Source organism: Nomascus leucogenys, chromosome 23, assembly GCF_006542625.1.
Source record: "Nomascus leucogenys isolate Asia chromosome 23, Asia_NLE_v1, whole genome shotgun sequence".
Taxonomy (NCBI): Eukaryota; Metazoa; Chordata; class Mammalia; order Primates; family Hylobatidae; genus Nomascus; species Nomascus leucogenys.
In genome coordinates this window covers 22,704,901-22,730,851 of record NC_044403.1, presented here as the reverse complement: position 1 = coordinate 22,730,851, position 25,951 = coordinate 22,704,901, and the positions used below count along the sequence as shown (strand labels likewise).

The 25,951-nt window shown below is 34.1% G+C and overlaps 4 protein-coding genes across 4 annotated transcripts; all 4 read right to left on the bottom strand.

Annotated features, from left to right (window-relative positions):
* Positions 1 to 110: 110 nt before the first annotated feature.
* On the bottom strand, positions 111 to 1,570 carry TAS2R7 (taste 2 receptor member 7). The gene has a single exon (XM_003265497.3). The coding sequence runs from the start codon at positions 1,524 to 1,526 to the stop codon at positions 552 to 554; it is 975 nt and encodes a 324-aa protein (XP_003265545.1). The 5' UTR covers positions 1,527 to 1,570; the 3' UTR covers positions 111 to 551.
* Positions 1,571 to 5,479: 3,909 nt separating this feature from the next.
* TAS2R8 (taste 2 receptor member 8) lies at positions 5,480 to 6,709 on the bottom strand. Its single transcript, XM_012502354.2, has one exon. It carries the CDS (start codon positions 6,407 to 6,409, stop codon positions 5,480 to 5,482), a length of 930 nt encoding a protein of 309 aa, XP_012357808.2. The 5' UTR covers positions 6,410 to 6,709.
* Positions 6,710 to 8,529: 1,820 nt separating this feature from the next.
* Positions 8,530 to 9,591, bottom strand: TAS2R9 (taste 2 receptor member 9). Its single transcript, XM_003265496.3, has one exon. The coding sequence runs from the start codon at positions 9,502 to 9,504 to the stop codon at positions 8,566 to 8,568; it is 939 nt and encodes a 312-aa protein (XP_003265544.2). The 5' UTR covers positions 9,505 to 9,591; the 3' UTR covers positions 8,530 to 8,565.
* A 13,926-nt stretch (positions 9,592 to 23,517) lies between these two features.
* TAS2R10 (taste 2 receptor member 10) lies at positions 23,518 to 24,543 on the bottom strand. The gene has a single exon (XM_003265501.3). It carries the CDS (start codon positions 24,460 to 24,462, stop codon positions 23,539 to 23,541), a length of 924 nt encoding a protein of 307 aa, XP_003265549.1. The 5' UTR covers positions 24,463 to 24,543; the 3' UTR covers positions 23,518 to 23,538.
* Between the last annotated feature and the right edge of the window lie 1,408 nt (positions 24,544 to 25,951).

Below are 25,951 nucleotides of genomic sequence, written 5' to 3'. Positions count from 1 at the left end.
TTTTCTATGATTATAAGATTATTCATAGAATTCCACAGCATTTATTAAGAACTGTCACTTTATTGAGACTTTGCCAAAAGTAGAGCTTTGTTGGATGATCCAGGAAGAACCATCTAACGAAGACTATGAGAAGGAACTAGTTGCTTTTCATAAAGATGCAAATAACAGCAAGATGCTATTACAGTTGTTTTGAATTAGTCACACAACTTTGCATCTGGAAACAGGGTTTAGAACTATGAAAATGCCCTGTACTCTTGATAGTCGATATTAGGATATTAATTTCTATTTGTTCTGAAACATGTTTTAAAAAACAGCAACTCTAAAGAAAGGAAGAGTGAGAGAAGAGAGAAACAGGGAGACAGAGACAGAAACAGAGACAGAGACAGAGATAGAGAGATCCAGCCAGCTGTACATAAGATTCCCTACATTACAATTACAGATACACTAATTAAGTTTTAGGAGTAATTAATCACATAAAACATTAATGCAAGAACTGAAGTTAATTTAGAAACATCTTATCTTTGTTTGTCCTAGAAAAGCATAGTTTCTCTTCAGATCTGTTTATGTTGTTGGAATTTTCTTCCTTTTAGAATAGACATTACTTTCCAAATCACCTTTAGAGATGCATGTCTTAATTTATTGTTCCCCAGTATTAGGATAAATGAATGGCTTGAGGGGTACATTAGAGCTATGGACTCACCAAAAATCACAGCTAATTCCGTTTCTGGCATAAAGTAGCTGGAGGTGGCGATAAGAAAGGACAAGTAGTAGGCAATAAAGAGGAGAAGGAAGGAAATGACAGCTTTCAGGGCTCTCACATGGGCTTCTGTGCTGGGATCTCTGCACCCTGTGGCACTGAGCTGCATTCGCCTGATATGTCTCCACAGGGAGAGGATCAAGAAGAAAAAGGACATCAGGCACACACAAAAGGGGAGCAGCGTTGCCAGGTTGAGAAATAACTTGGTAGAAGCATGTTGAGTTTTATTTACTCTGCAACTCCAAGTTAAGTTTGTTTTCCTCTTTGCCTTCACACAAAACCTGAAATCAGCATTCAAATTCTCAGTGGCTGGAAGGCCAATAAACACAGAGAGAACCATGCACCCCAATAGAATCCAGGAAATCACCCTGTCAATTCTCCACTTCATCCAGAGGAAAAGTGGGTGAAAGAAATTAGCTATCTTGAAGAAATAGTAAATGCTGAGGCAGGTTGCAAACCAGATACTTAAATGATTGGTCAGTATCCAGAAGAAGTCAATGATTCTCGTTTCTTTACCGGTGGCATAGACATCTGGATATAGCACCAATATAAAACAGTCTAATAGTATTACGCACAATAGACAAATTCTGGATATGGCCAGACTCGTGAGGATTAAATCAATGGAGGCAATTTTCCTCTTCTTGATCCAGTCCATGCAGTTTACCAATCCAATGAATGCATTCCCTAAGATCCCCACGGAAAACTCTCCAACTGCTAAGAACAGTAAAGTAGTCTGCACTTTATCTGTCATATTTAAATAGAGAAACATGCAATTAGTTTCTAGTTGACCTGATGGAGTTTGACATCCACACCTGCTTCTTAGATTTTGATGTAGTTTTCTTTCCCTCTTTGTTGTAGTCTGTTTTGTGATGGAGACTGGAATGATAAATGAAGACTGGAGCTATCTTCATTAAATCCTAATCAGTCTTGACAAACAATATGGTTGGCGATCCTTGGCCTGGCCACTGTACGCCCATTTACCTACTCAGCAGGTTGTAATTTTCCACATATGGTTATTTTAGGCTGAGCTACTGTTTACTAAGATGCAAACTGGGCCAATTCCCTTTCATGGTCCTGCATTGTCTTTCTGAGGCTAAGGTGTTCGCATTTTGGATTCATTAATTTGTGATGTATACTAGTAACCTCAGTAGGGTTGCTAGATTTAGCAATTAAAAATTCAGCACACCCAGTTAAACTTGAATTACAGGTAAAAAAATGAATGATTTTTTAGTGTATGTCCCTAATTACTTAAGATCAGTGCTTTCAGGAAGTACTGAAGTTCAAATTAGATTGAGTGTTCCATTCTGGCAACCTGAATATCAAGAATTTGGTGGCAAGTATGAAACTGGCAAAAACTGAAATTTCTTGAAGAATCTTTATTTTGCTGAATGTTAATATTGATAATTAGTAAAGAATCCAAAGTTTGGTTCCATAGTGAGAATTACATATTTTCAGGAAATTTAAAAAGTTAACACTAAATGTAGATTATTTGATTCCAAAGAAACTTTAGGTCATTATTTTGGCTGTTCAGATGAACAATTATATGGCATAGTTTCTCTTAATACAACGCATTGTCTTATTGACCAAATGACATTTAATGGTTACTTAGCAATGTTATATATAATAAGGTAGAGGACCTATAATAAAAAAGACTATTGATTATCTTTAAATTTTTCATTTTCACTTAAAATGTTCTCAAGGAAACTTTGAGAGGTATTAGATATGTCTGTTACCTTGTTTGTGGTGAAGATATCATGGGTGTTTGAAATTGTATACATTAAATATATGCGGTTCTTTTTATACCAATTATACTTTCATAAAGATTTCAAAAAAATTTAAAAATGTTCTCAAGAATAGTTGTATGCATGAGAGAGAAGATAGTAAAATTCTGTATTTCATTCTCTCCACTGTCCTCCACACAAATTGCATGAGTATCTAGATCCTCAACCCTTCTAGCAGGAGACTGAAGATTAAACTTTCCACATCTCTAGAGATGAATTCTTAGTTTGAAATAGCTTCTCTAATTTAGAGTTACTGAGAAGCGCTTTACTACATGGGCTTCCATAGAATAGTTCTTGGGTACTCACACCTTCCTGGGAATGCATGCATTCTCTTATCCTTCCTTAAAGGACAAACCGTCATTCTGGAGATGTAGCCTTAATTTTTGGACAATCTGCATGATTATGTAGCCATGTTCACAGGCAACTGGAGCATCGTCTATGATGGGATGGTCTTGGAAATGATCCCTGACCTAGACTCATCATTTCTTTTTTTGTTTTCTTTTTTTTTTTTTTTTTTTGTTGAGGTGGAGTTTCGCTCTTATTGCTCAGGCTGGAGTGCAATTTTGGCTCACTGCAACCTCCACCTCCCAGGTTCAAGGGATTCTCCTGCCTCAGCCTGCCAAGTAGCTGGGATTACAGGCATGTGCCACCATGCCTGGCTAATTTTGTATTTTTAGTAGATTCCGGGTTTCTCCATGTTGATCAGGCTGGTCTTGAACTCCCGACCTCAGGTGATCCACCCACCTTGGCCTCCCAAAGTTCTGGGATTACAGGTGTGAGCCACTGTGCCCGGGCTAGACTCATCATTTCTACCCCACAGTTTATCCTGGTAAATGAAGTGCTCACGGGAACTATTATGATATATTTGCTCAAATAATTTTTAGACTTTTTTTTGTTTAGTTTTGGAAATAAATGTAGATTTTATGCATACCAATGTTGCATAGCATGAAGTTATGTGAATACATAGTTAAGAAAAAAAGTTCTACAAGAGAGCATTTTGTCCTTGTGATAGTTTGCTGAGAATGATGGTTTCCAGCTTCATCCATGTCCCTACGAAGGACATGAACTCATCATTTTTTATGGCTGCATAGTATTCCATGATGTATATGTGCCACATTTTCTTAATCCAGTCTATCATTGTTGGACATTTGGGTTGGTTCCAAGTCTTTGCTATTGTGAATAGTGCAGCAAAAACCAAACACCGCATGTTCTCACTCATAGGTCGGAATTGAACGATGAGAACACATGGACACAGGAAGGGGAACATCACACACCAGGGACTGTTGTGGGGTGTAGGGACAGGGGGAGGGATAGCATTAAGAGATATACCTAATGCTAAATGACGAGTTAATGGGTGCAGCACAACAACACGGCACATGTATACATATGTAACAAACCTGCACGTTGTGCACATGTACCCTAAAACTTAAAGTATAATAATAATAAAAAAAGAGAGCATTTTGTCAAAAGCTTACTACTTTGAACCTCTGTCACTGTGGTCACTGGAGATGCCTGAAACATTGGAGAGACAGGAAACAAAATATGGAAGAAAAAAACTTAACCCTAACGGGGTAAAATTTTCCCAAAAGTACTAATTCAATAAAACATTTATTTCATCTAAACCTTTGGAAAAATATAAAGTTCATCCTAGTATAAAATCTACAGGTATTTTGTAGAATACATTAATATATTTTATCAAGAGAACATGAATTCTTGTGTCTTGTAAAACAAAGAGTAACATACACAGCTAGCATATTAGAAATATAGTTCATAAATTTATATACTTAGGGCTATAAATATTAGTACTTTACAGAGTGAGTTTTACATAATAATAAGACAAACAATTGATAATTTTCTGGTAATTATATTTTAGTTGTAATAAAAGGAAATTAGTAGATTGAAATACATCAGAATTAAACATAGAAAGTAACGGAGTAAAAGCAATAATGTACAGCCACATACACAACCTGAGACATGCCAGACCAAACGTTTCAATAATATTATAGTGAGGATGGATTTCATGTTCACAGCAAAATTAAAAATTTTAGTGACTTATTTTCCTTCTTTTTTTTTTTAATAAAAATTACTTTGTATTTTTTGTAAACATTCGTTGCTTTTTCCAGTGACAGTATGTGCTTATTCCATGGTATACGCTATTTTCTTCCCAATTTCTTTCTTTTGTTAAGTCCTGAGTGAAAACCTTTGCAGGGTCTGGTTAGAGCAAAGAACCTGAGTGAGCAGTCTGACTGATATTTGTTATCCCCATTCTTTTATCCAGATTGTGAAGAGGGCTTAGGAACACCCCTTGGTGGGTGGCACTTGAGTGGGTTCGATTCCCTCCCAGGTGCTGCATGAAAAGCAAGTTGTTTGAGAGGAAATTTAATTTCAAGGAAAATAAATAGAAAACATCAGAATAAGGTCAACCAGAAAATATTACCTAGGGGACCATGGAAATCATCATTCGGGAAAACCAAAGACAGACCAGAGAACATTTGAGTTCCTAGTCAATAAGCCAAATGGGAGTGACTCAGCAGAGCCATGAAAGGAGCACAGTTAAGGAGTGGCAATAAAAATGTATGACAGAGAAAAATAAGAAACCAGTTAGCATAGCTCAGGTTCACTTTACCATGAGCCAAAGTAAAATCTAAAAAGGCTTTAACTAGGCAATACATGCCTAACATTTGCATTGAGGAGACAAGAAGAGAAGCATGAGCTCTGAATTTCTTCAAGGAAAGGGAGTGTAAAGATGAGCATTTCTGGGTTGTAAAGAGACATAAAATATGTATTCATTAGTTTGCTACTAGGTCCTGATAATACTTAAAGATATGCATCCAAAATAAATGAGATAACTGGAGAAAAATGAGAATAGACTTATAAGAAAATTATATTTTTTAATAGAGAAGAAGATTTGATTTTAAATTCCATTTATGAAACTAAGATTTCATATCACGCAGGCAATTTTTATACACATCAGCATTCTGACAGATGCCTGCCTCAATTTGTTATTTAAAATAATTAAAATAAGTGAGTGACCCGAAAGATAGAGAATTGCTACAATCTCTCCAAACTCCACAGCTAACTTGTATTTTGTAATAAGATAGCTAAAGGTCACCAAAAGAGAAGTAATATAGTATAGGAAAAAAAAGAAGATAAATGAAGTCATAGTTTTAATGGCTCTCACATGAGCTTCAGTGCTGGGGTCTCTACTGCTGGTAGCATAGAGTTTTATTTGTTTGGTATGTCTCCATAAAGATCTCACTAAAAGGAAAAATGATATCAGTGACACAATAAATGGGACAATTGCAAACAGGTTAAAGAGAGTCAAGGGTTCAAAGTATGGCATTTTACTCACATGGAACATGTCAGTAATGTTTCTTTTATGTTTGGCAATTGCATGAAACCTATAATCACGACTCAGTACTATTGCTGCTATAAGGCTGACCAACAAGGAAATGGCAAAACATCCCAGCAGGATCCAGCGAACCACCATATCAATTTTCCACTTCAGCCAGAGAAAAAGTGGGTGAGAGGAATTGGCTATCTTGAGAAAATAGAAGACATCAAGGCAGGTGGTAATCCACATATTTAAGTAGTTGGCAAATGTCCAGAAGGTAGAAATGGCTATCTGTAGTTTACTTATTGTATAAACATCTGGGTTAAGTACTATTACGATGCCATTTACAACCATTACACTGATCAAACAAATTCTGGCAATAACTAAATTTGTGAGGATGTAGTCAATTGTGGAGATCTTTTTCTTCTTAATCCAGTCAATCCAGTTGACTAGTGCAATGTATCCATTCCCCAATATTCCCAGTATGAGTTCTCCAGTTATTAGGATTATAAAGATGTTATCTGCAGGACTGAACATGTTTGTAGAGAGAACAATCTGATTTTAAATATCACTGTAGATGAGCTAATTTACAGGTGACCTGCTAAAGCATGATAAATCAGTTCTTCAAATCATGCAATAATGTTTTCATCTGCTGTTATTTCGACTTTGTTATCATTCCAGAAGTGTCCAGCTCTCCTCTGAAATAGGATTGTCTCTACATTCCTGAAGATGAAACCAACTAATGAGAAGCTTGACTAGTTATTTACAGCCTGGAAAAATTATAATTATTACCCTTTAGGGAGTGATAACTGAAATGTTTGGCTGAAATTGCTCCCATGCAAATTCGAAGAGATTTTATATCATGAATTTGCAACAGGCTTCTTGCTGTAGCTCTATATTTGGACCTTTAAATTGAGTTTTGAATAAGGAGTCACAAAAAAAGAGATAAATGTTTAATAAAATCCCAACTGCGTAAATAAAACTTCATTTTCATCATGTAAGTTATAAATAAGCCACAAATCAGTTCTCCCAGATGCAAACAAATTTTCACTTTGGAAGTAATTAGTACAATTAAATTGTAGATAGTTAACATTTAGTCAGAGGATAATAATTCTTGTTTTCATTTAAACGGCTAATTAGGGAAGGATATGATACAAATCTAATTAGAAATGACTTTTTTTTAGGCAGGCACATGGTAATATTTACTAAGAATTTGCTCTCTTTTCAATTGTTCCTTAGAAGTGAAATATGTCAGGTAAAGATTTGTTATCTTTAGTTTTTTTTTAATGTGAGAAATACCCTTGAAGACAATTCACTTCCTGAAACATTGTCTCTTGTATAATAAGCATTGTAATCTAAAATTAAGGAAATTTAAATTTTACATTATTCTAGTTCCAATCAACTCCTTTTATAAGATTTGTAATCTCACAGTGCATATTATAGTCATATTTCTAGATAGGGCAAACACATAAAAAAGTAACTACTTGGGAGACTGAGACAGGGGGATCACTTGAACTGGGAGGTAGAGTTTGCAGTGAGCCAAGATCGTGCCACTGCATTCCAACCTGGGCGATACAGTGAGACTCTGTTTCCAAATAATAATAATAATAATTTTTTTTTTTTACCTACCAGTATTTCCAAGGAATAGGACTAATTCTACTATTAAATTAGATTTATTTGTTTTGGGGTGAGGGAAAGTACAACTTAGCCCAAAATACATTTGAATGTAGGTAATACAAATCACAGTACCCTAGGGCTTCCTGTATTTAAATAGTTCTACAATGTATACAACACATGCAGGATTTTTTCTATTTCTTACATGTGTGTAATGTGTAACAGGAAAGCATAAACTTAATAACTTAAAGAAACCTAGTTACCTATAAAATATTGCTGGAAACAAAATAGAAAAGAAAATGATGCAGAGGGAAAAAAACATGTCAGAGATTTCTGAGTTAGAAGGCTAGAGAAAACATTCCAAAGAATCTTTGGGAACTGACTTCTAAAATTGCCATCACCAGCTAGAGTACTTATGAACACGCTGACTACTGGGACCCTCAACCTTCTTTCTCAAGGTGGTTCTGCTATACATAACTGTGGCTCCTCTCCCTGTCAAACTTTCATTCTTGAGATTATACTCCTTTTCCCACATCATATATCATCTTAGATAGAATCTCATTAAAGACTGTTTTTCTCCCTTCTTGATCAAGATAAACCCTTCCAGAAATGGAGAGGAAAGGGCAGTGAAGATAAGGACTGGCCTTCATTTCAAAGTAGAGAGTTGTTTTGCGTGATTGATTTTATAGCAAGTGTTGATGAGTTCTAAAATATTTTCCCCAAAGCCTGTTTGCCTGACATTCTTCTACTCATTGAGTTCAAGGCCTTTGCCAATATTTGTCAGAAAAGAAGTAGAACCTCTTTGTATTTAGTCAATGACATAAAATGATGAAATGTTTGTGTGGGATTTAGATTCATTTTTTTTCTGAAACAACAAAGAATATGTGGTGCAATGATAACATTAGATTACCAATTAAACAAGACAAAAATGTGAAGGAACACAAAACAAATCTTCAGAATCATGATAGATATTAATGACTTCCAGTAGCATATAAGAGAAAATGAATGAAAACAGGAGAAGGGAGAATGCCTTTTGTTGATTTCTTTCTCCTTGTAGTCAGGATACTGTTTAGGGGTCTCTATGGAACAAAACGCTTTCTTCTTCTAAGGAAACCCTTCACAAATCTTAACATCTTCAGAAAAGCTTCCCTCAACTTGCTGTTTCCCATGATTAGAATGAATGAATGGCTTGATGGGAAAATGACAGTTACTATGTCACCAATCATCAACACTAATTTTCCCTGAGGAATCAGAGCACTAGAAGTCATAACAAGAAAGACTGGGTAGTACACGATGAGGAGGAGCAGAAAGATGATCACTGCCTTTATGGCCCTCATGTGGGCCTCTGTACTGGGGTCTCTGAACCCTGTAGCATGCAGTTGAATCTGCTTGGTGTGTCTAACTAGGGAGAAAAGTAACAAGAAAAATGAGATCAGGCAAAGGATAAAGGGAACCATCGCCCCCAGGTTCAGGGTTAACTGTTTGAAAGTACCTGGACTTTTACTCACTTTGAATTCCCAAGTAATGTTTTCTTTATGACTGACCTCGAAAAGGTGATGCCACATATCATCATTCATTGGAACGCTAATAATTAAGGAGATAAGAAAGGACCCCAGAAGAATCGCAAGGATGACTTTGTTGATCTTTAGCTTCAGCCAGAAGAAAAGTGGGTGGGATATATTGGCTATCTTGAGTAAATAGAAGATACTGAGGCAAGAAGTAAACCAGAGACTTGAATGATTGGCAAATGTCCAGACAATATCCACAATTCTTGCTAGCACGCTATTGCCATATGTACCTGGAAAGAGCAGCATAAAGAAGCCATCTAATGATATTACACACAGCAGACAGATTCTGGAGATGGCCAAGCTGATCAGGATGATGTCAATCAAGGAAACATCTCTTCTTTTGAGCCAGTCAATGCAGTTAACTAGTACAATGAATCCATTTCCCCAAATCCCTATGGTCAATTCACCAGCAATTAAAATAATATATATCGTCTCTATTGCGCTTGGCATGACAGCAGAGACTTGTGATTTTTGAATATCACTGATGACGAATTGACTTTCAGCTGACCAGTGAAGAACAATGTATCTGTCTGCCTCTTAGACCATGATATGGTTGTCTTTATCTCTCCTTTTTGTTACCTGTGATGCAGATGAAGAAGATAGCCAGTCCTGCTCTGGGCTAGAGCTGCCTAAAGACTTCAGTGATTGGGGCCAGTAATTTCCTTTGGTGCAGTGATGACTGAAAGGCTCTAGGATGCAAATGGGAATGGATCTGATTTCTTAAATTTGCACAATCTTTCTCATTTTAAGCTCTGTATATTTTGGATTTATCAGTCTGAGCTGTTGACCAGGAACTTCAAGAAGGTGTCAATTACTTGGAAAATATGGCTAGAATTTAATTTGCTGGACGACTATCCATCCTAGTTAGTATATTGACATAGTTATCACTATTACAGATTCTAGGTTTAATGTGTTAGCTTGTGTAGCCAGTTTACTTGCTTGGTTGGCTAAAGCTTTAAACAAATTATTATTAACATTAAATGAGGCTTAAATGGCATAACTGGTGGAATGTAGAGGAAAGAATCTAAAGATGTAGGAAGATAGGAGTATTAAGGTAAATTTATCGTATGTGAACTTCACCTTCTCCCCATTATATGACTTAAGAGGGCCAAAAGGACACTCCATTCACTAGGGCATTGAGAAATACATTATTTAGGTAATTCCCAATATCCTCAAAAAGCTCTGTAGTGTTTGTCTTCTCAACAGAAGGTACAATGAGGGAAATAAACATGACATTGTAGTGTTGTCAGTAAATGGGACACAGAAAATTCTGGTTTAGATGTTAGGGTTTCTTAGAGTGTTCTTGCTTTGTACCTGAATGTAGCTTCCGTACATAGAAAAAATAGTCAAAATACTGGTCACTTATCTTTAGAATGGAAACAGATCAGTCTGAACTGTGAGGAGGACAAAGAGCAAGAAAGTGATATTTTTAGAACTAAAAAGCCTGATAGATATACAAGACTCTTCAATCTGAACTGAGTAATAAGAATACATGCTCTGAATTTTCTTAGCTCTATTTTTTGGCAGCAGGTGTATTATAAATATTAGTATGTTAATTATACACACTTTGGAAACACACTGTTTTATCGGGACATGAAACATGTCACTGGGCATAGTAGAACACATTTGAAATAATAGAAAAAGGCACACAGCAATACACGGTTTCCAGAAACTTTATTTTGAAACTAATATTAAATTTTAAGGCAATATTAAATATTGCTTATCAAACACAACAATACAAAATATTTAATGAGATAATGCATCATATGTTCAGGGTTTTAGACAAAATAAAGAGATAAAAATTAATCTTGCAGATTTTTATGAGAAAGTAAATGGCTGTTGTTATTCTATTAAGTGAAATTTGGGGTTTCTTTCATGCTTCTCTGTGAATTTAGTTTCTGAAGAAATATTAGATTATACAACTCAAAAATACGCACTGTGCTTGTCATGACCAAAGCCATAAAAGAGGTAAAATTCTGAGAAGGACTTCACTAGAATAAAGAAATTGATTTGCATCCAACTGACAGACAAGCTTGCACCATGTTTACATCTCAGGGAATGCAATATTTCATTATTTTAATTAAACTTTTTGAATGATAAAATTTTGAGGAGGGAAATAAAGTAGGTTCAAGGTTATTATCTGGAAATGGAACTACTCTGGGATCAATTTGTAATGTCCAGAAAAGATGAAAATGAAAATATATCATGTAGGTGGGTGATTAATAACTGACATATTAAAATTTCTTGGTAAATCCAGATATAGAATCCAAGCTTGCCTTCTGAATCACGGTCTTTTCCCCTACATCAGTTCTTTTCTTTAGCAGTGTGGAATACTGATCAATTTAAGAAAGTTATTATGCCTATATTCAAATGTAAATGAAAATATGCTATAGGATATGACCAGAGTTACCTAAGGGCCTATACTTACTAAAATGCCAGCTTCTTTTATCTTTCCTTGCTATAAATAAAACCCAAATGATCTCAATTTATTTGACACCATTGAATATGTTTTTTGTGTGTGTATGTGTGTGTGTGTGTGTTTATGTGTTATTTGCCCTTTGGATTTTATCTTAGCATTGAGAAGTTAAAGAGGGATCCCAGCTGACAGACTTTAACATGTATTTCCATTGCAGAAACATTTTAATATAGAATGTTAGTTTATTGATTATTTCTGTCTCTACTAGAAAACAGAAGAAATACTGGGAAACTTACGACATCATTTCCTGTATGTCTTTCTATGAGAAGTGAGCAAACACAAACCTACTTAGGCAGATGTTTCTTAAATTTCATTTTCTTTTCTTTGTTGAAATACTGTGTACCATTCTTTAGAACCTTACATCGTTTACAGGCATTTGTCCTTGAATTATGCCGCTTATTATTACTGATCAAGGGAAATGACTATGCTCTTCATATTTATAAATCAAGAACAGAATACTGCCATACTGTCCTATTTTCTGACAACTTAAATTTTGAATAATTGCTGACTTTATTTCCCACCCTATTCTAAACTCTTCACTATATCCATTGGGATCCCTAGTAAACCATTAGCAGAAGCCTTATATTCTCATTCATTTCACTAACAGTTCACTTTATCTTCTTCATTTGAACTTGAGGTTCTGGAACTTTTTTGTTCAGTGGGCTACTTTGCCAGTCTGGTGCGCGCTACAATTTCAGAATAATGTTTTTAAGGGCATGAAATAAAAATATTTGAAATGTGTAAGGAATCCATATATATATATATGCCTTTTTCCTGCAGTATGAAATATATTTTTAATATAATATAGGAATTTATTTGCTTTTTAATTGACATAACAAAAATATCTGGCAGAAAGATCGGTGGTGAAAATGAACGATAATAGGAGGTACCTGTAACAATAAAGATTTTTGACTTCCCAAAGTGAAAATATTACAGATACTGCTGGTATGGTATGTGCTTGTTACTTACATTCAAGACAGAAGAAATATTAGATTTAAGCTAAGGATTAATAAAAATAAGTATATAATTTGGTGCCCCTCCCAGTTCATTCATCACTCATGTCCATGGATCTTTTCATTTTAATACTCTACAATTAAATCCTGTGGCAGCTGTTTTCTCTCTCACATCCTCATAAAAGCGGGTCTAAACCTGGGGTGGGTGTTTTTCTTTCCCTCTCTTGTAACTTTCAGATTATTCTCTTTCTTTTTTTTTTTTTTTTTTTGAGACAAAGTTTCACTTTGTTGCTTAGGCTGGTCTTGAACTCCTGGCCTCTAGCGATCCTCCTGCCTTGGCCTCCCAAAGTGTTGAGACTACAAGTGTGAGCCACTGTTCCTGGCCAGACTATTCTCCTTCTAATTCCTCACAAGACATACAGCAGTTTGTTATCTCCTGTCATCACTCTATACAAAACATTACCTTTCCTTGTCACAATCACAACCCAGTCTTCCTTCATTTTTGCTTTGTACCTGAAATTAAATAGTTAAATATACTAAATTTCACCACCATTCCTTTTGCTAACGTTCCCCTATCTTTTTGTTGGGTGAAATAATCTTCTATTTGTTAAAAATTCATTTAGTAATCTTGTTTGTTGTATTTTTAATTTTTTAAAATTTAATTATTATGGACATATAATAGTTGTACAGATTTATGGGGGTACATGTGAACCTCATGAAAACAGAGCAATATAATCCCTGTTGAGAAGGGATCCCATGAATGAGAAATATGCATGTCTCTTTAAGAAGAGGAACAGTATTAATTAATGGAGAACTATATAGAGACAATAATTCAAGCATAAAACACTTTATTATAATAGCATATTGGGAATAGTCTTGTCAGTTTGTATGAAAATGGTGAAGAAATAGAATATTTGGGATCCATGGAGACAAATAATTTATTTGCTAAATAACAAAGTTTGGACAAGGCTTGAAATATATATAACAGTTAAGAGCTTCAGCTCTGGTGCCAGACAGCTGGAGTTGAAGCTCATTCTCAGTTTTAATGATTGTGTGATTTAGATTGTGCCGAATCTTTTCTTTCTCCAATGTGTAAAACATTGATCATAGTGCTATCTATCTCATAGAAATATTATAATTAAATAAAGTCTTGCATTTAAAATACTTAGAATATTTCTTACCATATATACTCAAACAATTTTAGGTACTATTATTATTGATTTTTTGGCATTCCATTCAATAAATCATGATTCTCTTATATAGTTGTTTTGCTATAGAGCCTTTATTAATGTGTCTTAATTACAATTTCCTATCCATAATATTTGGCCAAATTTCACATTTTATGATTGCCATAGTTTGAATGTTTGTATTGTCTTCAAAATTCATGTGGAAATGTAATCCCTAATGCAACAATATTAAGAGGTGGGACCTTTTAGGAGATGATTATGATGGGTTTCCCATTATGATGGGATTAAAAGGCCTGAAGGGAACTAAATAGGTCTTTTAACCTTTTCCCTCTTCTACTATGAAAAGATACAGCATTCAAGGTTCCATGTTGGAAGCAGTGACGAGGCCCTCACCAGACACCAAACCTGCCAATGCCTTAGTCTTGAACTTTCTAGCCTTCAGCACTATGATAAAATAAATTTCTGTTATTTATAAATTACCTCATCTCAGATATTTTTTATAGCAGCAAAATGGACTAAGACAATGCCAGTCACATGAAATCATAAAATATGGCAACATAATAATTATGGTTTAACAATTTGTTTTCCATTATTCACTGAAAATGTAAACAAACCTAAATGGACTTAGTTGTTTTTTTCCTTCATATGTAGTTCTTTTCTTTATTCAATATTAATGCCCAGTGCATCTCATAATATTAATGGACAGGTGACTATTTTGTTTCTCTCTGCAATGGCATAAATAAAATGATTTTAACAGCATTTCAACTTAAACGCAATAAGTTATTTATTTATATTTGACAGCATATCTAAATGTTCAGGTTAAATAAAAATATTCTCAGATATATAGTTTTCAGACGTTTACTAAACATAGAACTTTTTTCAACATTTTGGAGGATGTATTAACAAAAACTATAATGGGGTGAGGAGATACCTATATGACATACGTGGAGTAAAGTTTATAAGAAATTTTGTAAGGCTTAAGATGTCAAAAATTTAAAAAAAAATTAAGAAAAGAACATCTGTATACTATAAAAATCTTAAAACTCCAGTTGTAGGTACAAGATCAACACATAAAACTCTGTTGTGTTTCTACACACCAGCAATCTGAACAGTGAATATAAAAGGTAAATTAAGAAAACAATTCCAAAATAATGAAATAACTAGGAATAAATTTCACCAAAGAAGCAAAATACTTATATAGAAAAAATGGGGAAACATTGTTGAAAGACATTAAGGAAGACACGAGTAAGTAGAAAGACATCCCATGTTCATGGATAAGATGACTTGATATTGTTAAGATATCAATACTACCCAAAGCAATCTAAAGATTCATTAAAATTCCTATCAAAAATTTCTACAGACTTATTTTCAGAAAGAGGAAAACTAATCCTCCAATTCGAGTGAAATTACAAGGGAATCCAAATACCCAAAACAATCTTTAAAAAGGAGAACAAAGTTGGAAAACTCACACTTATATTTTTATTTTATATATATATATATATATATATATTTTTTTTTTTTTTTTTTTTTTTTTTTCCTGCAGGCCTCATTAAGGCTTCCCTGAGCCCTGGGCTGGCTTCTGCCATGGCAGATACCAGAAGAAGCAAGCCTTGTCCCTGTTTACAGAAGATTCTAGCCAGATAAGGAGCTGAAGATAGCAAAAGAGGGAGAAGTCCAACCCACAGTCCCAGGCTCTGGTGAGTAAGGTCTGGTGTGAGGAGAAAGCTGATGATATGGAAGAGCATTCCAGTTCTGCTCCTTCTACTTGGAGGTGGAGAATCCAGAGAACCTGGGGGATGCAAGATGGACAGGCTGCTCCTTGACAACATCCAGTCTCCTAGAAAAAATGGTTGCTGTCAAGGTGACTGAATGAACTCAACTATGCCTTGTATTTTAAAGCCCACTGTCTGCTTTCTGAATTGACAATCAAGAATCCATGTGTGTCTTAAAGAACAATTATTCATTGTAGTAGAACCCATTGGGTTCTGAGCCTCTTGGCTCAGGAACTCCATCTGGCCACAGCTGATTGAATTAGGGGTGGATACCTAACCCAAGTGGAGCCAATCTTATTCTGTGCCCACTGCAATGTAAGATGTAAAATAGGTATTTTTGTCTCCTTGGATCAGTGCTGTATCTTTAGTGTCTAGAATTCTGCCTACTACACAGTAGAGGCACCATGAATATTTAATGAACAAATGAATGAATAAGTCTCTGTGAAGAATTTGGAATTTTGACCTTGGAAACACAGAGAATGGGAGTTGTGGAAACTGAGTCACATTGACTGCATCAGCTAGAAAGAATACCCACTCCTTCCCGTGTCTGAGGTCCTTGGGGCTGTCTCAGTCATGACTGAGTCCTGACTCTTTCTAAAGATGATTGGACTCCTCTTAACTTTAGGGCAGATGGCACAACATCCTAACTATAAAGCTCCTTCCTCCTTTCCTGCTTACATTCATTTCTGTTGCAACCAAAAACCTTTACTGACATGCTGAGAAATTTTGCAGCTTGACATATCCTATTCCCCACCCTAGGAGCTTCTCTAGGAGTCATAGTCACTCCTGGCTGTACCTTGGGCTGCATCCAGATCTGCCCCAATGCCACCACCCCCAGCTCTGTGGGCTCTGGCTCTAAGACTACAGGGACCCAGAGGCAGGAAAGAGTGGCATCATGGAATTCCATGTCCTTTAGGGCAGGTAGGAGGTACTATGCCTCTTCTCCTTCCAAGACCCCTCACTACATCTTGTCCTCAGATATGGCTCTTGGGACCCTCAGGTCAGATACTCCTAATTTTTCATCTGCTTTTACTCTACAGACACAAAGGGGAGATGCCAAAGAAATCTGCAGATTCATTCAAATCCTTATTAAAAATTCTCACAGTCTTTTTTTCAGAAACAGAAAAATTTATCCTCAAATCCATATGGAATTACAAGAAATCTTGAATTTCCAAAACAATCTTAAAAATGGAGAACAAAGTTGGAAGGCTCGCACTTAATATTTTTAAAATTCACTACATTACTTCTCAGCCTTTTGGCTAAGATCAAGTATATAACTTACTACAAAGGTGATGCTTGCACAACATTGTGAATGTAATTAGTGCCACAGAATTGTACACTTAAAATGGTTAAAATGACAAATTTGTTATATAAATGTTATCACAATAAAATTAAAACAAAATAAATGTGTAAATTAAAAAATTAATATTCCAGACCATAAAAACATGCAGCATGGAAATGACTGTCATTAGATAAGAACAAGTTAAACTTTTAATTTTATACGAAATAAACATAAAGATATCAATTTTAAACCCAGCACATGAAAATTTGATATCAATAGAAAACAGGAAAGGAAAAAATTCTACAATAAAGCATTAAAATAGAGTAAAAAGAAGAAATGAGAAGATAGAAAACAATGTAATCTCAATTGTATTAAGTGTAAAACTGTTTCTCAACAGCAATTTTGAGATTACATTATTAAAGTGTCAAAAATGAGATATTTGTTTTCTACAAGAGACATTTAAAAATAAAATGCAGAAGTGTTGAAAATGCAGAGGTGGAAAACATACAATCTAGAAATGATAAATGCTTGAAGTGATGGATCCTAAATATCTTGACTTTTATTACACATTATATACATGAAACAAAATATCACATATACCTTACAAAGTTGAACAAATATTATGTATCAAAATAAAATAAAATAAAATAAAATGTAACAAAATTAGGGAATTTACCAAGGGCGAAATAAAATTTAGAGCAAAAACTTTCATGACAAACATTTTTAATATCAGTAAAAATAACCATAAATAAGTAATGACCATGAATAAAAATGCAATTATCAACATTGCTTCAAATTAACTGCAACTACAAATAAAATAATTATGAGCATAAACAAATAAATCAGTAGTTGTAAGTTTAGGTTTACTAATTTAACTATTGGAAATTGTCATGTATTAAAGATGTAAACAAGTAATATCATTAATATTGTTCATCTAATGTATATACATTTAACTTTAACACCATCAAACTCTTTTAAAGAAAATCAGTCACAAAAATGGATCACATATTGGGCCAAATAAATCTTATCCTTGGCCAAATATCATACACATGTGCTGTCTGACCCAACTTAAATAAAATATCAATACAAAAGTTACCTTTAAAAATCTCATTATTGTTAAATATATCTTGCATTAAAAGGAAAGTGTAAAGAATATTTTGAAATTCTTTGAATTGAATACAATACAAGAACCATGTGCCAACATTTGTGGAATACATATAAGTTGATATTTGGGCAGAAAACATACAATTTTGAATACCTTTACTAAAAAAAAAAAAAAGAAAGATTGAACAAAGCTAGTGAAACAAACAACTTTTGCCTTCAAAACTATGGCAAACCGTTATGCTAAGCAAGTTAACGCAGAAACAGAAAACCAACTATCACATGCTCTTACTTATAAGCGGGAGCTAAACACTGGGACACACAGACGTAAAAATGGGAACAATAGACACTGGGGACTAAGTGGAAAGGGAGGGATGGCGGGGGTCAGGGGGCAAGGACTGTCAAACTACCTATTGAGTACCATGCTCACTACCTGGGTGATGGGTTCAATTATACCCCAAACCTCAGCATCAAGGAATATAACCTACTAACAAACCTGCACCTGTACCCCTTAATCTAAAATAGAAGTTAAAATTATTTTTATAAATTAAAAAAATCTGTATAAAAATATATGAAAAACCAGATGTCTGGAAAAATCCTTCCAGTCAGGAAAACATAAAGATACTGAAAAAGAAGCCTTCAGAAATACTTTTAAAATGTATGGTCCAGCTGTCAAGAGAGTTACAAAAGAATCCTCAGGTGCCAAAAATAGTGGGAAAGTGCAAATCATGAGAGGAAACAGTGCTGAAGACAGAGTTAGTCCCTAACTAACTATCTTGGAGTTAGATAGAGGACTTGTGTTGGGAATTTGCGTCTCCTCTAGGAGACCGCATTGTCACTCTCCTTTAAACCAGTGTTTAAGTATTTTTTTATTTTGTTATTTTTTTAAATTGATGTTCTGCAGTGAAAAGGTACATGCAAGACTATCCCTAAAGGCTGAGGGAGCTGAGAGGCCAAAGAAAGAGTCTAACAATTCCAGTTTCTCAAAAAGAAATATTTATTTATAATTTTTACTTCAACAGCTTTTTGGGTACAAGTGTTTTTTTGTCACGTGGATGAGTTATATAGTGGTGAATTCTGAGATTTTAGTGCACCCATCACCTGAGTAGTGTAAATTGTACCTAATATGTAGCTTTTTTATCCCTATCCTCCCTTCCAGCCTCCCCCTTTTGAGTCTCTAAAGACCATGATATCACTCTGTATGTCTTTGTACACTCATAGCTTAGCTCCCACTTATAACTGAGAACATACAGTTTTTGGTTTTCCAGTCCTGTGTTACTTCACTTAGAATAATGGCCTCTAGGTCTATCCAAGTTGCTGCAAAAGATATATATATATATATATCTTATATATGTATATATATCTTATACAAATATATATCTTATACATATATATCTCATACATATGTATATCTTATACATATATATCTTATACATATGTATATCTTATACATATATATCTTATACATATGTATATCTTATACATATATATCTTATACATATATATATACAATCTTTTTTAAAAGAAAGCAATATTTAATAGGAACTTATAAACAGAGGCAACGTTTTGGGTGGCCGCAAGATATTGGATCCCCACACCCGCCCTCCAGAAAATATCCTTTATATATTAAGCTTTTTGGGTAAAACATGTGCAGCTCTTCATACCTCAGACTCTCTTGCTAAAACTTATGAACATTAAAAAGGTTAGATAAGCATCTTTATGAGGGGCTCTCTATGTCACAGGAATTGTTTAAAGAACCTGCTGCGGAACACATTGGTATGCAGGAGTTAAACATCAGTCATTGTGGTAGTTTCGCTTCAGGATGGCATCACTCTTTCTACACAATAGGCTGTTTTCCTACGTTATATAATAATTACTGTACACATTTATCAGGTACATAGTGATGTTTTGAAACATACAATGTATAGTGATTCGATAGGTTAATTAGAAGATCTATCATCTTAAACGTTTATCATTTCTTTGTTGGGAATATTAAAATCCTCCTTCCCGGTATTTAAAACTGTGTATTATTGTTAGCTATAGTCATCCTATAGTCCTATAAAACACTAGAACGTATTTCTCCTATCTAGCTGTATTTTGTATACTTTTACAAACCCCTACCCTTCCCAGCCTCTGGTACACTCTGCTCTTCTTTTTACTTCTCTGAGATCTTCTTTTTTTTAGTTTCCTTACATGAGCGAGAATATGTGGCGCTTAACTTTTTGTTTCTGGCTTATTTCAGGTACCATAATGTCTTCCCTTTCCATTCGTGTTGTTGCAAATGACATTTGATTCTTTAAAAAAAACTGTTATGGCTAAATAGTATTCAACTGTGTACATATACAGCATTTTCTTCATCCATTCATAAGCCAATGCTTATGTTTTAAAAGACCATATGCATGTTGGGTAAGGTACCTGGCTTGGACTTCTCCGAAGTTAGAAGTGAGATTGGATACTATCAATAAGCCAAGATCTCTGAAAGGCAAAACCTTAATAGGCAAATGTAAAAATAATATACGTCCAACAAAAGGCTAAAGTAGGAGTACTTAACAGTCAGCCAGGGCAGGGAATTGAAAGGGGAATGTAAAGGCGAATGAAAGAGGAATGTTGCTCTAAGAATTTGTTATAATAGCCTTTCAATCATGTGTATTTGGGGCTAGAAGTTAAATTCTATATAGCCTAAATCATTACAAACTGGAAAGTTTAGCTTAAAGAAGTTGAGACTAGAAGTGATCCCAGTCAGCCTTTACAAAGTCAAACTCTTTCTGGCAGACGTCGCTGTAAACCTGACCTCAAAGAATTCCCACAGATAATATTCTAATAAAACTGAGTTCAAAATAAAATCATAAAACATGTGAGGACCAAGCCAATGTAATTGAAAGTTAGTACAAACAACGAAGTCGGTAATCAGAGCTACAAAGGCAGCAGATAACAGAAATAGAGTTTATGCAGTCTGTGCAAATGCTAGGGAAGATTCTTTCTCTTTCCCTTGTTTCTCGAAGCAAGTATTACTAAACAGATATTTTTTCACATGCCTCATCTTTTATTATATTTTTCATATGACATAAATTATTGCATCGAAAATTATATACTACAAGAAAATAAAAATTATCTATAATCCCAACATCCACAGATAAAGAACCTAGCCATCCAGTTTATGTATAAATCTAATCAAAACAGATTTTTTAAGTAACATGCTTATTATCTAACTGTCATCTATCTATGTTGAGATCTATTTTACAATGTATGTAGAAACATGTTAACAATGGTTAGTTGAGTACTGCAAATGTGCATAATTAATTTCTTCTTTATATATTTTTGTGTTTGCTAATTTTAGATGAAATGAAACTGTATTTTATAGTACAAAATGGAGCTTTTGATGAAAGGAACAGGTATCAGTAAAAATAAGCTAATATTGGCAAAAATAGCAGAAGAAAACATAAATCAATATGAGATCATGTAAACTACCCACCTATTTCCCCAAACATTACAAACTAAGTTACTTACTAAACAGCAAATTAAGAAAAAATCATAACACATATATGGTATAGTGTTAATGTATAAAGTAGTCACAAAATTGGTAAGAAAAAGTATAAGACATGAACAAATAAGGAGAAAACAAATGAATAATTCCCAAAAAGTATATGCTATTGGTTAATCCTGTAATAATGCTTAACTTCACTAGTAATCAAATATATGTGAAGTAAAGATATTTTTGCAATCAAGGTAATGACATTAAAAATAATAACCTGTTTGATTTTGAGACTGGAACAAGACGGATTTTTTTCACTATTAACATATAGGTTTACTGTATCTACAGAGCAGTTTATCGGTTATGCAAGTAATTTATCAAATTTCTCCCCATTGGAATTTTCATTAAAAATAATTTACATATTGCTCTCTCTATATACTAGTTGTACTGGACCTTTAGTTTCTGGAATACCCTCTACTCCTTCTTGCTTCAAGACCTCGACATGATGCTTTCCCACCCCAAATTTCTCCTCCTTTGTCCACCTTATTCCTACGCATTATTTAGATATCAAATTAAACCATCTTAACCTCAGTGACATCTTATCCATTCCCATGACCAGGTCAGGTCAGCATCCTATAGTTTTTCTCTCCCAATATCATAAATATAATTGTTTAAGTTAGCTAGCTATTCATTTGTTTTGTATTAGAATATATTATTCATTATATTGATGTCTTGTTCACTACTACATCCTCAATATCTAGCCAAGTTAGCTTTTAAATAGTATTCATATGAATGAATAGTATTCATGCTCTATAATACTCATGTTTATTTCTAACAGTGGAAAACTGAAGACAACTTAAATGTAAATGATATGATAAACATTAAGTATATCATTGCATATTTGCAAGGGGAGTTATTATGCACCCCTTAAAACAATTATTATAAAAAATTTTTGAAAACATGGGAAAATGAATAAATTTTACATAATCAACATAATCTATACAGAGAACATAGTTCTTTATACAATATAATTTCAAAGAAGCCAACCTGGTATATTTTGTTGAAATAGGCAGCAGCAGTAGGTTTTTTTTTTTCTGTTATCTCTTAACTATCTGTACATTCTAAACACAATAGTTTAAAAATATAAAAATATTGATTTGGAAACCTGACATAGAAAATTAATTAAGTCCTTACATTTGGAAATATTCCACTCATTAGGCCGTAAGTATGAGATCAAGGCACTTTTGGAAGTTGCCAAAGTAAGTCACTGAGTTTATAACCTGGGTTGGACACAAAAATTCACTTTAAAACTCAAAATTTGAAACATGCCTGTGAGTGCAAGTTTGTGTACATGAACATGTGTGTGTGCATGTGTGTGTGTGTGTGTGTGTGTATGTGAAGCCCTAAGACAGAATATTTCATAATTCACACAGATTCTATCCTGTGTTCATCTTGTGTCCTTTGGTCAGGGACTGTGTTGAATCTTGCAGCCTTTGGATCTATGCTTCTAGAAAAATCTTTACCCAACTTTAATTGGTTCATAACCTGCCTTATCTCAAATCACTGATTTTGAAGACTATATTTATTTCATCAGTGTTTTGATCCCATCTCCCTCAACTAGACTTTTGTTTCCCTAGCTATATTTCACAGAACTACATCTATTACTCTCACTACTTGCTACACATCAAACATACACCAGTAAAAAAGGATGTTAGGTTTTAAAAAATGAAAAAAAAACCCTTTAAATAATTAAAATAGCATACTGAAAAGAAGCACCACCATCTGTCCTCACTTCCTCACTTCCATGTTCTAAACGTCAAGATTGATCTAATTTTCTTTCTTTCTTTGTTTTTTTTTTCTTTGGGTTTTCTTGGAGAATGGGTGTCTTTGCTTCAGAAAAGTCAGGTAAAGCACAACAAGAAGTCTTATTTTAGAGCTTATTCTCACCATTATAATCTTTACAGTGAATAGTCTCCAGGCTGATGGTTTTCCTCTAGGAAGTTTGTACAAAGAAGTTGCAGGGTGGAGAAGCTGACTAAGCCACTGAATTTGCATGTGAGATTAAAATCTCCTCAAAGACTGAGATTCCCTGAAACGTAGTCAAAACAATTATGGAAGATTTCAGTGATCTTTAATGACACAGTTAAAAAGACAGTGCAAGAATCCAGTGCAATGAAACAGATCTTCAAGGATTTATTCACTGGATTCTTTTCATGGAACATCCATTTCACCCCAAGGTGTCTATGTGACTCTGAGATTTTTCCTTTTCTCACAGCACTTCAATTGCTGTAGTACCCTCAGAGAGGCTTGCTTTAGCTTGCTGTTTCCTAGAATTAAGATAAATGAGTGACCCCAGGGATAGATGGCTGTGGTTGTCATTCCAAACATAAGCAGCAGTTTGTTTTCTGGCACAGTAAAATATGATATTTCTATGGCCATGCCTATAAAATACAAGATAAAGAGGATGATGAAAGCTACCAAAACTTTCATTGCCTTCACATGAGCTTCTGTGTTGGAGTCTCTCAATCCTGTCACATTCGATTGCATCTGCCTGTTGTGTCTCCAAAGGGAAATGATTAACAAAACACATGTAATTAGGGATAGTGTAAAGAAGAAAATGACTCCCAGATTTAGCAAAACCTGTTTAATAAAGTATTCACTTTTATATAAGTTGAGATGCCAGACTGTGTCATTCTTCATTTTATGATCATTAAGAATCTTCGCAATGTGTGCAAAATTAAGTAACAATGAAATAAGTAAGAATACTATCATAAAGGGAAGAACCATATTTGTTCTACTCTTCAACCAGAGAAATATGTAGTTGGAAAAATTTGCTATCTTCAGGAAATAGAAGATGCCGAGGCTGGTGGCAAACCACATACTTGATTGATTGCTAATTACCCAAAAGTAACTAATATATTCAATTAGGTTACCGGAGGCATATATATCTGGAGAGAATATCTTTATAAATCCATCTGTAATTATTATCCATATCAGAAAAATTCTTGAAATAGCTAAGCCGGTGAGAATAAAGCCAATCGTAGATAACTTATTCTTGGCACAGTCAATGCAGTTTACAAGTCCAATAAATCCATTCCCCAAAACCCCAAATACTGACTCAGTAATTACAACAAAAATGAAGATGCCTTCCACTACACTTAGCATATCTGCTAATTCTTAATATTGCTTCTGTTATATCTATCTTAGATTACCTGCTGCAGAATGAGGCATATATTGGCTGCTTGACGGAAGCGTAACTTTCTTCTCATTCGTTATATAAAGACTTGAAATTGCCCCAGTGATGGCTTGTGATGGAATCAGAAATTTCTTAATGAAGACTTTTCCAAATATGTCTATAAAACATAGCTAGTCTAGAGAATGTATGTTTAGACTGAATGCCTATCTATAATTTGTTAAAATGCAAATGCAAGTTTCTGTTTCATGGATTTTACATGTCCTCCTGAGACTATTTTGAATTTAATAAATTGAATTGTGGAGGAGGAATGCCAAACATATACCTATAGAATGTAATGCAAAACAGAAACAAAAAATTTGACTTTATCTTTTAAAATATCAAATCATTATTTACGTCATTTGTAATCAATTTATATTGTACAGAAAATACTGTATAGAAGTGAAAAACAAATTTAGCCACTGTAGATACCTACTCTAAATGATCAATTTAATTTTTAATTAAAATTTAAGCTCAACTCTAGGTATGACAAGTTTCACAAATATATCACAAAACTGTTGCTGTTGTTTTATACTTATGGTTATTACACCCTTGAATGAAGAAGATTATGTTGACTACCCTTGACATGAAAGGCTCTTAGGAATAATCTCTTCATTTAACACATTACTGTTTGCTGGCACCCATTCATTTATCCAACAAGTATTTACTGAATGTGTAGATACAACAAACTTTCTTTTGATCTTTGAGGGAATATAGTAGTAGACAGAATCTCAAAGCTTGTGTGATTTATGGAGTGTATATTCTAATGAGGGAAGTGGGAAACAAATCAACATACTGATCTAAGAATTAAAAGTGAAATTAAAAGTGAAATCTAACATTTATTGAGCTTTTATTATATTCCTAGCACTATGTTAAGTACCTTTTTCTAATCTTAATTTCACAAGCCTTCAATCCTTTAAAAGAGGGGCTATTTTTGTATTTACATTAAAAATGAATAAACTTTGGAGAAAAGAAGACCTTCTCTCATTTATCCTGGCATGACTACCATAAATAAAATTGCACAATGATTTCAAAATGAAGTTAAATTAAGCATAGGAATAGACTACAAATGATAGCAAAACAAACCAACCAAAAGCAAGTAGGAAACTTAAATTCTCATGGACTGCACATACTGAAATTGACAGATAAGAATATGTGTAGATAAATTAGCTAATGTATACACTGTTTACAAAAAACAAGATGCAATTTCAGAGAAGAGCAGCAAGAGACTGTCAGAAAGAAATGGGAACATCTGGGGAAAAAAACTTCTAGAAATGGAGAAGATAATTATAACAAATGTAAATGAACTAAATACTCCAAGTAAAAAATTAATATTAACAAAGAAGAATTTAAAACTCTGACCATATACTGCTTATAAGAAACACAATTTAAATATAAAAAAGGAAAACTTTAAAGTAAAAT

Bases quoted from the DNA above. Each gene is read 5' to 3' on its own strand.
- TAS2R9 (XM_003265496.3), bottom strand. From the start codon at position 9,504: ATGCCAAGCGCAATAGAGACGATATATATTATTTTAATTGCTGGTGAA.
- TAS2R10 (XM_003265501.3), bottom strand. From the start codon at position 24,462: ATGCTAAGTGTAGTGGAAGGCATCTTCATTTTTGTTGTAATTACTGAG.
- TAS2R7 (XM_003265497.3), bottom strand. From the start codon at position 1,526: ATGTTTCTCTATTTAAATATGACAGATAAAGTGCAGACTACTTTACTG.
- TAS2R8 (XM_012502354.2), bottom strand. From the start codon at position 6,409: ATGTTCAGTCCTGCAGATAACATCTTTATAATCCTAATAACTGGAGAA.